We start from the raw sequence: 13,405 nt of genomic DNA on the forward strand, positions 1-13,405 counted from the left end.
AGATCCCAGCCATCTGTGCCTTTTGTTTTCTGTGTTATCACATACAGTGTTTGCAGAACAGTTTCACACACATCAGGTCTCTCTTTTAAGCGAAGCCTGTCCAGTAGTTTGGGGACTAAAGCTTGTGCTTGTTCATTTGTTATTTCCTCCACAGTACACAGAACTGCATGTAAAGTAATAATAGTGTCATGTACATATTCCTTGCGAATGTTTGGAATGCGTCTGACTGCTCCTTCAATGTAGGTGTTCAGATTTCCAGTGTCCTTCAGCCATTTGATACTTCCCTGGCGGTATTTCTCTCCATCTGGCCCAGGTTCAGTAAAAAGAACTTCATTAATGGTCAGATGGGTCTGAGGATGCTCCAACAGCATGTGACTGTGAAAAGTTTTGAACACTTGTTCAGGTGTTTTACTTTGCACAGCAATTTCCACATCAAGAAAATATCTGATTTCAGAGCATAATTTATCTCCTTTCGATGCGAGCTTGTGAATCAGCCGAGTTATTTTCACATTGTCAGTCACATGTTGAGGATGAGTGCCATCTAAGTGTGTCACCAATGCACCAGCAGAGATGAGCACTTTTGCAACGTCATGTCGGTTGTTGATGGCAGCAGTGTGCAGTGGTGTGTATGGATGTAGATCCCATCCATCTGGATAAGCTCTTGCTTCAAGCAGTTCCTCCACAAAATCAAGTGGTGCATCATACATTGAGACATAATGCAGAGGTGTGAAGCCTTGCTCTGAAACATTGTTTGGGTTTGCACCCTGCCGCAAAAGGAAAGTAAAAATATCCCAGTTGTGAGTTACAACAGCAGCAGTCAGTGGGGTTATGTAGTCATTACACGTTGTGCATGGGTAAAGTTCATTTATGTCGTTCTCCTTAAGTAATCTTTTTAGCCTCTTGAGGTTGTTGTCAATTACACACTGTATTATACGATTGTTCCTGTTGGGGGTGCTGCCAGTTGGAAACTGTAGGTTGATATTCATTTCCTTTTCTTCAGTGTAACTGTGAAAAAGAAAAAGTTATAATATTACTGTTTATATGAGGTATGAATCATATCATTTCACATTAAATCTTATTTAAAATAATTTTATTAAGGTGAGGTACAAATCCATCACAAGCCATTCCTGTAACGACATATAAGTACCAGAAGTAATGCAAAATAATTTCTACAACTTGAAAAGTCATCAGCTACTACACTTGTCCTAACTTTTGTTAGATTTATTCATTTAAATTTCACCTGACCACTGTGACAAATCACTATGCCCTCATGACCACCTGCCCAGAGATTCCTGTGCACTCTATCCACTTGTCTGATTTATGCACACTGATTTGAGTCTAAGACACTGTTATACAATTGTCGTGCACCAATACACTGTATTATTAAAAGAGCTGTACATATCCTATTGATAAACGAGATAGGTTGCAAGCATTTGTCCTTTTTATGGGTGGTTAATACATTGGAGAGAAAAGCCAGGGTATGAGAAAGAGCACAGCTGCTTTCCAATGGACAGGCAAAGTTCAAGAGATAACACTTGTTTCGCACAGAAGCATCGAGGTGAGATTTAGAGAGTCAGCCAGTTTCAAACAGAGAAAGTCCTTGATCAAGCTTTACTTAATGATACAATTCTAAATAATGGTAAAAAGTAAGTTGTAGTTGTCTTATCTCAAATGAACAAATACGTAGTGCAACACCTTTCCCTCACTGAACTTTAGAATTTAAACTTCCTCCTTCAGGTCTGCAACAGGAGTTAAACTTTGAATAAGCAGAGCTGTGGACTTTTCATTAATAGACTTTGGTGGTCGCAGGTACAAGGTGAAATATTGTGTTTTCATGTAAACTTTCATTCTGATAACTTCAAATAACCACAAGAGTGAAAACTAAAGGCGATTAGGTCAACATGACTGTGTTTGTTTAAGGTGAGCACACTGATTATTGGTCGTGAATAACCGTCTGTTATTTTGACCTCAATCTTTTCCACATTTTTCAATGTATTCACTCCATTAAAACACAAAAATATTCGTCTCAATTGGGAATTCACTGTCTATTTTACTCATCGATAACATTCATAATTACAAAGATAATCGATGTTTGTCTGCCATTTTTTCCATTCAAGCAGAGGATGATGAATGTTAAATAAATCCCACATTCAACCTCGACTTCAACTCGCCCTTGTTTCCACAATCGCTGCTCAAGCAGACAAATAACAATTCAAACTCTATAAGCTGCTTTTCCACACTATTCAAGCAACACTGCAGTTTGGCCCACAGCTTGTATTCTGTTTTTTAATTTCACATCTGGAAGTTCTTCTGAACTCCCCTTCTATGATTTACAGTACAATTTGAAGGTGAATGTTAAGAGAATTGTAGGAAAATGAACTTACAAAGTTTAAGTAGTGTGTACCGTAGTATGAATTATGTTGATCAAAACTTAACAAGCTGTGCTTTATCTGTGTTTCTTCCTGCTTCTCCCTCTGTCCCGAGAAAGGAAAAGACCTGTTAGATGATGGGTTGGGCTTTTACAGGAAGTGGGAGGACTATCCCCTTGTAGTTTTTTAACCCTTTGTTAGGTCAAAAATGACCTGGTGACATTGTTTTCTTGCAATATCTTCTATCTTATTTATATCTGACCCACTAATGGAAGAGTGTAGGGTCCAATCACCTTTCTTTAGAGCAAAGCTGGTCTAGTAGTTGGGGGACTAAAGCTTGTGCTTGTTCATTTAGTATTTCCTCCACAGTACACAGAACTGCATGTAAGATAATAATAGTATCCTTTACATGTTCCTTGTGAATGTTTCATTGTCACCTTTACATGTTCCTTCAGTGTCCTTCAACCATTTGATATTTCCATGGCGGTATTTCTCTTCATCTGACCCAGTTACAGTAAAAAGAACTTCAGTCATGGTCAGATGTGTCTGAGGATCCTCCAACAGCATGTGACTGTCAGAAGTTTTGAACACTTGTTCAGGTGTTTTACTTTGCTCAGCAATTCCCACATCCAGCAAATATCTGATTTCAGAGCATGATGTATCTCCTTTCATTCCTTCCTTTTAAAGTTGTGAATCATCTGACTTATTTTTTCATTGTGAGTCACATGTTGAGGATGAGTGACAAGTAACTCGGTCACTGCTGCACCAGCAGAGATGAGCACATTCACATCATCCTCTCTGTCATTGATGGCAGCAGCTTGCAGTGGTGAGTATACCTGTAGATCACATCCATCTGGATTAGCTCTTGTTTCAAGCAGTTTCTCCACAAAATCAAGTGATGCTTTATATAGTGACACATAATGCAGAGGTGTGAAGTTGTTCTGTGAAATATTGTCTGGGCTTTCACCCTGCTGCACAAGGAAAGTAAAAATTTCCCTGTGATGAGTTAGTTCATTAAGTTTCAGTTTTGGTCAGTCAAGGAAAAAAAGATGATCAGGTCACTCCTCCAAATCCAGACTTGTTCAATTTCTTGCAGTTTAAACACAATAAGAGCACAAAGCCTGTTACTATTTAAAAAATAAAGAGAGAAAGATTATAAACGACAAATAGTTAAAAAAAACTCTAACCACTCTTATAATTCCCACATCACATTGTGATATTTCAGTGTTTATAAATGATGATACTGTATCACTCACTGGTGCTTTTAGATGAAGCGCAGTCCTCCCAGTGTGTTTTTCTGGGTAGGCTTGGTTATGGGTATCCATCTTATTGATCAACTTTGATGGAAACTGCAACACCTCAAATAATTATTATGAGTTGTTAATAACTGTCTCGTGCTGCTGTTCTCAAACTGTGGTGGTATGTGAGCTCCCTCTAGTGGTATGCACAGGAATCCAAGGAACATTTATAAAAAATAAAATACATCAAAACGTTTAGGAACATATAGTTCTTCATAAAATACAACAGAACTGTGAATGGCTATGAACTAAACTGAAGTGTAATTCAAAAATAAGTTTTCTTTCCTGTAATAAATATTTTTTTGTTTCAGCATGCTATATAGTCACATACATACGACATCCATGACTGCAGTAAATACCAAGCAACAACCTCGAGGGCTGAGAAATGAAGCCAATGCAGGAGTAACATAAATTGCAGTCCCTCGAATGGCCACTTGAGGCTGACTCCAAAAGTGAGTCAATTTCCACTGCATCTCCATCTTTTTTTCTGTCTGTCTACCTTACTCTCTCTTCCTGTTCACAGTTAGTAAGATCAAGTCATTCCCCAGAAATGAAGATGAAGTTGCAGTGCACTACAAAAGTTCAGGGCAAAGATAACACGAGCTCCTTTAGAGTACGTGGGCATTAGTCAAGTTAATGCCCTGTCTACACAATATTATGAATATTTTGTGTGCAACAAAGAAAGTATGGGAAGTAATTTATCCTGTGAGGGGAGACTAGATGTTCAATTTATGTTGCGCTATATTTTAGCAGCCATAACCTGAACATAACAGAACCGAACATAACGAAACATTTCTTCAAATCATATTTTCATACATCAATTGCTGAACTCTTACTCATTGTGTATTCAGCGTGTGTAAAACAAACTCAAGAAATAATCAGAAATCTCTTATATTTATTTAAGTTGTAAAAATACATATATATATTCAATACTATTAAATTAATGAACAAGGTCTCTCCATGGACTGTTTCAAAATCCATGGTGTGAGGTGGGAAAAGTTCTGGGTTTTGGGTGAGTTGGCATAGAATGACCCAATGACCCATTATTAAATAACAAATATGTAATAGAATAAATAACACATTTTTGGTGCACTGCAAGAGGAGAAATTATCTTAATTTAAGACATCTTGAAATCATACTAAACATAATTATTTAGGTCCTCAAGTTTAAACTTGTTTTATATTCTGAGAATAACTTCCAATATGCAAAAAATGAAAACAGAATGTGTATGTTGTTAAGGTTTATGTGGAAAACTTATCTTAAATTAGATGAATTAAAAAAACAACTTTGACACAATTGTTCTCACTTCAGTATAAGAATTTAATGCAACACAAAGGTGTTACCAGGGGAGATTTGGTCGTAGCATGTACATATGGGCACACACATACTGAAAACTTAAACAGCAATGCACATGACACTGCATATAAGCATATGGGGAAGAGGCAAACAATATGTGTAACTCAGTCAGTGTCATTTCTCTGTCAATATTATCAAGAGAGTCTGGAATCTTTCCAAGGTATAAAAACACTGATCCAGTCTGTAGTTGTTTTTAAGTTAACTTAACTTCAAGTCACTGGCTGGAGACTGCTGAACCTTGTAGAGTGTGAATTGCTCTGTAGATTGCATCAAGCAGTTGGAGGTGATGTCTTCTCTTTGACACATTTCCTTCAAGGGGTCTCCGAATTCCACCCTTGTGTCTTAGCAAACTTCCAAACACATCCAAAGAGATCTGGAAACATTGACATCAAATCGACTCTGGATGCCTCCTTGGTACTACAGAGGAAAAGGAACATATTTATTACAGTGGATATATAGTAGATGGATATATAGTAGGTGTATAGTATCAACATGTAGTGGAATGTAATAGACATTATTAAAAACTTATGAAGAACTTTAGTGACATTTTAAGGCCCTTCACCACTTTTAACTCACTAGTGCTCATGAAGGTTTCGGATGAAGCGCAGTAATCCCAGTATGTGATCAGGGTAGGCTTTGTTCTTGCCCTCCATCTTCTGGACCAACTCTGGTGGGAACTGCAAAGGAAAATATAATTAAGATTGAATCATACGTAAAACATACCATAAAGCAGAAATAAGAATTACAGTGTGACAGTTTTTATGTTGCAGTCACCTTATTTTTCCACTGTCTGAAGGATCCATCCCTGGCGTATTGTTCCATTGCACCAATCCGTTCCGGGGCAGCATTTGAATACTTTGCCACCTCCTCTCTGTTGCCAGTCCTTCTCAAATATTCAACTCTCCTGAAAAACAGTTTATTTTTGGATATTTGAATTGCAAAATAAAGAGAAGAGACCTTAAAAAATAATATTCATTGAAAATAGTGTTAGAGATTGAAACCGACAAGTCAGTGGTTGTCAAACCATATTTCATAACCTCTAACTAGGCATAGCATGGATCTTTACACCAACATGCCTACTTGACTGAACATGAACACTGTTTAGCATGTAGGTGCTCTATAAAGCATTAGCTGGGCATGGAGGTCCTTACTGCAGTGTGCTCTGTCTGAACTGCCCAATTGGTCAACATGGGAGCTGAAAGGATGTAGGCAGCACTTTGCTGCACTCCCAGCTTGATATGTAAAGGACAGAAATGAGTAGGGTACGCCAAAGAGTAAAATGTAAAAGTTCCTATACTGTGTATAGCCCACTTCTCGATTATTGTTTAGTTGTTATATCTGCTTTTTAGAGGCCTTTAACAAACACCATCTCCAATAAGCACAAGTGATGTATGTGGTCTGCAACAGTGTTTGGAGGGTGTTCCAGGTGAAGTGGTCCTCAAGGGATAATATTTCACTCTTGACCACAATTTGAAACCAACCAGATGAGTGCTAAAAATGAAATGAAAATAAGAAACAGGAAATTTAAGTCATCAATCTATCAATCATTCAGGTTTTCTTCTTTACCTGTCAGTGGTCCAGAAGAAGGGATGACTCAAGCATTCTTCCACTGTAGGTCTGCTCTCTGGTTCTTTACTGATCATCAACTCGATGAGGTCCTTTGCCACCAAATCTTCAACATGGTCCAACGTGTAGAAACCTTTATGAATGTTGTACTCACATTCAAAGGGTTTGTCGCCAAAAGGATGGTGTCCTCCAGAGAGGATGTAATAAATCAGCATTCCTGCCACCTTGAGAATTAAGAGAACAGTTTGCAATATAGGAAGTATTTTCTCCAAGTCATCAATTGAGTTTACATAGCAGTAAAACTGACCTGTATATCTGTGCTCCGCTTGTATCTTATGTCAGTTTCTCCTGTTAAAGTCTCCCTGGCCATCCAGCATTTAGTTCCTGCTCTGCCTGTGCGACAAGTTGTTTGTCCTGTGGATAACTGTCTACTGATGCCAAAATCTGCTAGTCTCGCCCTCCCGGTAACATCTGCAGGACAAATCACAGAAGACGATCTCAGACATTAAAATTATGGTTCATACTTAAATTCAAATAATGTTGTTATTTTCAAATATTTTAAACTTTTCTTACCAATCAAAACATTCTGTGGTTTGAGATCACGATGTAAAATGGGTGGATTATGACAATGAAGCGCCTTTAAACTCTTCAGAACCTGTTCGACAAGTTTCTTTTCCAGCACCTTTCTTTTTTCTTTCTTATTTTCATCTTTATGTAAACCCAACTCTTTTGTGACATATTCTTCCAGGGTGTCTTCACAAAGCTGAAGACAAAGATATCCAAAGTTCTCATCCTCTGCAAAGTAAAGGTATCGTACAATGGATGGAATTTGAAGTTCTGGAAGTCGTAGAAATCCCTCCTCAGTCTTCAGCTCCTGATAGTTGCTTTTAGTCATTCTCTTGATAGCAACCTCAGTGCCATCATCTCTCAGCCCCAAGAAGACTTCAGTACCATCACTGCCCTTCGCTATGCGGAATTCTGCATCATTCACATAAATCATGCTCCTAATTGTGGTTACTCTGCTTCTATCAGTGCTAACCAGCTTCTCTAATTTTTCTCTCCACCTCACGCTGACTGGTCGCCATTCATCTGTTAACACATCATTTTGGTCGTCTTGTTAGGGCCCGAGCAGGTCATCGACCTGTGAGGTCCCTATTGTAATTGGAAGGACTAGTGTACCGCTTTAACTGCAGTTTTGGAGGCCTGAACATACCCAAAAACTCACCAAATTTGGAATATACGTCACATGTAGTGAAAAATTTGATAATTTAATGCCGTTGGGCGAGGTCGTGACCTGCAGGCTCTGTAGCGCCCCCTAATGTTCTTCCCTGCCTTCCACATGCACGTAGATGAACGAAATTCGGTACGCTGATTCATCGTGAGCAGACGCACAAAAAAGTCTGTGGGGACCATACTGTCACTCCAACAGGAAGTCAGCTATTTAGATGTGTGGCGGCGTTTTTGTCCAATTCATGCCTACTTTGAAAATTATCTTGTCCTAGAGCTTAAACACCACAGTCTTAAAATTAACTCAGTAATTTTCTTCATGTCTTGAAGAACAAAAGTTATTAAAATCTTTCAGCTGCGACATACTTTAGTGGGCGGGGCAGTGGAAACCATTTTTTTCCCTCGCGGTCAAGCATCGAGGCTTTATAACTTCAACATACAATTTCCTATCCACACCAAACTGCTCGTAAGTGTAGAGGGTGTCTCCCCGAACACATCTCAGCATCAATACTCAGTCTGCCATTTTGATTTTGGCCGTCATGTTGAAATATTGACAATCTTCGTACTTAAATTATCTCCTCCTACAGACGTAACGCCACCGACTTCAAAGTCACTCAGTAGCATCCTCTGACCTTGAAGATGAAAAGTTATTAAAATCTTTATCCTACGTCATACCTGCTGGCCACAGTGGAGCGGGAAATTCGAATCCTTCGCCGTAAAGCATCGTGTCCTCATAACTTCTTCATACAATTTCCTATCTCGGCCAAATCTCTCAGGAATGCAGAGGGAGTCGCCCTGATGAGATCTGTGTGGTCATGGGGCGTGGCGGTGACGCGTGGGCTCTGTAGCGCCCCCTATTGTGATGCCCCGCCTCCTACTTGTACATAGAAGGACGCAAATCGGTACGCACCTTCATCATGACCAGACGCACAAAAAACCCATTTGGATGCTTACTCTCACTACAACAGGAAGTCAGTTATTTAGATGTGTGGCGGAATTTTTGACAAATTCATGCCGACTTAGAAAATTATCTTGTCCTAGAGCTTAAACACCACAGTCTTCACATTAACTCAGGAATTTTCTTCATGCCTTGGAGAACAAAAGTTATTAAAATCTTTCAGCTGCGACATGCTTTAGTGGGCGGGGCGGTGGAAACCATTTTTTTCCCCTCGCGGTCAAACATCAAGGCCTTATAACTTTAACATACAATTACCTATCCACACCAAACTTCTATTTAGTGTAGAGGCTGTCTCCCCAAATAAATCTCAGCATCAATACTAAGTCGGCCATTTTGATTTTGGACGCCATTTTGAAATATTGCCAATCTTCGTACTTAAATTATCTCCTCCTACAGATGTAACACCACCGACTTCAAAGTCACTCAGTAGCATCCTCTGACCTTGAAGATGAAAAGTTATTAAAATCTTTATCCTACGTCATTCCTGCTGGCAGTTGCAGAGCCCGCCATAACAATCCTTCGCCATGAAGCATCAAGTCCTGATATCTCCTTCATACTATTTCCTGGCTCGGCCAAATCTAGAGGGAATCTAGAGGGAGTCGCCCTGAATAGATCTGTGCATCAATACTGTGTCATATCCATAGCGCCACCCACTGGAAACCCACTGGAAACATGAAGTAGGTTTTATCGCAGTCATTTTTGGCGCCCTACATGCATGTACATGAATGAAATTTGGCATGCATGTGTGTTATGAGAAGACGCGCAAATGACTCATTTACACCCACACTCTCAGTCCAACAGGAAGTGGTCTATTTAGCTTAGAAGCACATGAATGTATGATGTACGTGATACAAGTCGCCACTAGATGGCACTGTTGTCTTTCAAGGCACATGTATCCTATCTAGATAACCTCTGAATGATTCCATTCAATTCCAGTAAGTCAGCCGCATATTCATCAGATTTTATTGAAACTTCAAAAGGTGGCAGCATGCACTTCTTGGAATAAAAACTGGTAAACAAAGCAGAACTTAGATCAAAAGCTTGACACTGATAGACAGCCATAAATACATTTTTGAAAGAGGGCAAGTGAAGCATTATTCTGCACATATTTATGTGCAGTGATGACAAACATAGTCAGATGTACATGGCATTTGCATCCTATCTAGATAACCTCTGAATGATTCCATTCAATTCCAGTAAGTCAGCCGCATATTCATCAGATTTTATTGAAACTTCAAAAGGTGGCAGCATGCACTTCTTGGAATAAAAACTGGTAAACAAAGCAGAATTTAGATCAAAAGCTTGACACTGATAGACAGCCATAAATACATTTTTGAAAGAGGGCAAGTGAAGCATTATTCTGCACATATTTATGTGCAGTGATGACAAATATAGTCAGATGTACATGGCATTTGCAGGTAGTTTTGTCTGAATTGCACGTTACAACAGGGCATATTTGAATGGTAATGGGTTGAGCCACATAATGGATAAGTGAGTGGTAGTGAGCCACAGCACACAATTTTCAAATAAGCCAATTTGCTAAGAATGCCATTTGCGTGTTGTGTCTGCCCTGTCAATGTGGCACACAACAAGATGTGTGTAGTTGTGATTCTGCCCAACTCTTCCGCGATGAACGAAGTGAATTCCACTTCGATATGAAACAACTGAGTGAGTTCTTTGGTTAAACACCGCTACTGCAGGACGCTCGTCAAATCTGGTCACTTGACCGCTGTCCCTTTCCAAAAGGAAGAATCACATCTGGCTGCACTCCACTACCTATCTAAATCTGTGGCATTCCACTTCCATCCTCCCCTATGATGCGCTGCCTTCCTGCCTTCACGGTGACAACAGAAGGCAGTGTCTTATCTGCGCCGGTGGTCGAGTGGTTGGAGTGCATGCCACATACGCAGTGGACCCAGGTTTGAATTTAGGGCGGAGGAAGTTTACTGCAAGCCACAACCCCCCCTTCTCTGTCCCACTTCCAATCTAGAGAAGGCCGTAACACTTCACACAACGTAACGGTGCAGAATCGATTGTCAAAACGTACCCGATTATTAAATGTTTTAGAAATCATTCACCTGCAGCCCATTAGGATTTCTGTGGATTGCACGAAGTTGTTCTGACTTCACCTGAAAGCGCTTGATACTGGCAGGGGCAACCCACCGCGTTACAAACACACGTTGGGAGAAGAGGCTGATATTCACCCCCGGCGTGCACCGTCCCAAACGCAGGCGGTTGCCTCCTCCGTGAACAACGATCGAGGAACGGGGCTTAAGCCGCGGCGCGTTTGGACGGCGGCATGCCCCGACGCGCGCGAGGACTGCGAGGGCCCGTTCATCACTGCTTGCAGTTTTAATTAGGGCCCGAGCAGGTCATCGACCTGTGAGGTCCCTATTGTAATTGGAAGGACTAGTGTACCGCTTTAACTGCAGTTTTGGAGGCCTGAACATACCCAAAAACTCACCAAATTTGGAATATACGTCACATGTAGTGAAAAATTTGATAATTTAATGCCGTTGGGCAAGGTCGTGACCTGCGGGCTCTGTAGCGCCCCCTAATGTTCTTCCCTGCCTTCCACATGCACGTAGATGAACGAAATTCGGTACGCTGATTCATCGTGAGCAGACGCACAAAAAAGTCTGTGGGGACCATACTGTCACTCCAACAGGAAGTCAGCTATTTAGATGTGTGGCGGCGTTTTTGTCCAATTCATGCCTACTTTGAAAATTATCTTGTCCTAGAGCTTAAACACCACAGTCTTAAAATTAACTCAGTAATTTTCTTCATGTCTTGAAGAACAAAAGTTATTAAAATCTTTCAGCTGCGACATACTTTAGTGGGCGGGGCAGTGGAAACCATTTTTTTCCCTCGCGGTCAAGCATCGAGGCTTTATAACTTCAACATACAATTTCCTATCCACACCAAACTGCTCGTAAGTGTAGAGGGTGTCTCCCCGAACACATCTCAACATCAATACTTAGTCTGCCATTTTGATTTTGGCCGTCATGTTGAAATATTGACAATCTTCGTACTTAAATTATCTCCTCCTACAGACGTAACGCCACCGACTTCAAAGTCACTCAGTAGCATCCTCTGACCTTGAAGATGAAAAGTTATTAAAATCTTTATCCTACGTCATACCTGCTGGCCACAGTGGAGCGGGAAATTCGAATCCTTCGCCGTAAAGCATCGTGTCCTCATAACTTCTTCATACAATTTCCTATCTCGGCCAAATCTCTCAGGAATGCAGAGGGAGTCGCCCTGATGAGATCTGTGTGGTCATGGGGCGTGGCGGTGACGCGTGGGCTCTGTAGCGCCCCCCTATTGTGATGCCCCGCCTCCTACTTGTACATAGAAGGACGCAAATCGGTACGCACCTTCATCATGACCAGACGCACAAAAAACCCATTTGGATGCTTACTCTCACTACAACAGGAAGTCAGTTATTTAGATGTGTGGCGGAATTTTTGACAAATTCATGCCGACTTAGAAAATTATCTTGTCCTAGAGCTTAAACACCACAGTCTTCACATTAACTCAGGAATTTTCTTCATGCCTTGGAGAACAAAAGTTATTAAAATCTTTCAGCTGCGACATGCTTTAGTGGGCGGGGCGGTGGAAACCATTTTTTCCCCTTGCGGTCAAACATCAAGGCTTTATAACTTTAACATACAATTACCTATCCACACCAAACTTCTATTTAGTGTAGAGGCTGTCTCCCCAAATAAATCTCAGCATCAATACTAAGTCGGCCATTTTGATTTTGGACGCCATTTTGAAATATTGCCAATCTTCGTACTTAAATTATCTCCTCCTACAGATGTAACACCACCGACTTCAAAGTCACTCAGTAGCATCCTCTGACCTTGAAGATGAAAAGTTATTAAAATCTTTATCCTACGTCATTCCTGCTGGCAGTTGCGGAGCCCGCCATAACAATCCTTCGCCATGAAGCATCAAGTCCTGATATCTCCTTCATACTATTTCCTGGCTCGGCCAAATCTAGAGGGAATCTAGAGGGAGTCGCCCTGAATAGATCTGTGCATCAATACTGTGTCATATCCATAGCGCCACCCACTGGAAACCCACTGGAAACATGAAGTAAGTTTTATCGCAGTCAATTTTGGCGCCCTACATGCATGTACATGAATGAAATTTGGCATGCATGTGTGTTATGAGAAGACGCGCAAATGACTCATTTACACCCACACTCTCAGTCCAACAGGAAGTGGTCTATTTAGCTTAGAAGCACATGAATGTATGATGTACGTGATACAAGTCGCCACTAGATGGCACTGTTGTCTTTCAAGGCACATGTATCCTATCTAGATAACCTCTGAATGATTCCATTCAATTCCAGTAAGTCAGCCGCATATTCATCAGATTTTATTGAAACTTCAAAAGGTGGCAGCATGCACTTCTTGGAATAAAAACTGGTAAACAAAGCAGAACTTAGATCAAAAGCTTGACACTGATAGACAGCCATAAATACATTTTTGAAAGAGGGCAAGTGAAGCATTATTCTGCACATATTTATGTGCAGTGATGACAAACATAGTCAGATGTACATGGCATTTGCATCCTATCTAGATAACCTCTGAATGATTCCATTCAATTCCAGTAAGTCAGCC

The 13,405-nt window shown here is 40.5% G+C and overlaps 1 protein-coding gene across 2 annotated transcripts in view; it reads right to left on the bottom strand.

Moving 5' to 3' along the window:
- The window catches only part of LOC115590287 (serine/threonine-protein kinase ppk4-like), a 336,079-nt gene that overhangs the window by 260,982 nt on the left and 61,692 nt on the right, over positions 1 to 13,405 (bottom strand). Inside the window, exons 1-5 of one of the 2 annotated variants that reach the window (XM_030431617.1) lie at positions 7,163 to 7,240; positions 6,897 to 7,060; positions 6,590 to 6,813; positions 5,798 to 5,927; positions 5,600 to 5,700 (exon numbers count right to left, since the gene is read on the bottom strand). In XM_030431617.1, coding sequence (XP_030287477.1) covers positions 5,600 to 5,700; positions 5,798 to 5,927; positions 6,590 to 6,813; positions 6,897 to 6,959 — 518 coding nt within the window. In that variant the 5' untranslated portion in view covers positions 6,960 to 7,060; positions 7,163 to 7,240. Of the gene's footprint in view, positions 1 to 5,599; positions 5,701 to 5,797; positions 5,928 to 6,589; positions 6,814 to 6,896; positions 7,061 to 7,162; positions 7,241 to 13,405 lie in introns of those variants that run through there. The other variant, XM_030431616.1, reaches the window with a different exon arrangement.

This window comes from Sparus aurata, chromosome 10, assembly GCF_900880675.1.
Source record: "Sparus aurata chromosome 10, fSpaAur1.1, whole genome shotgun sequence".
In the NCBI taxonomy this organism is placed as follows: domain Eukaryota; kingdom Metazoa; phylum Chordata; class Actinopteri; order Spariformes; family Sparidae; genus Sparus; species Sparus aurata.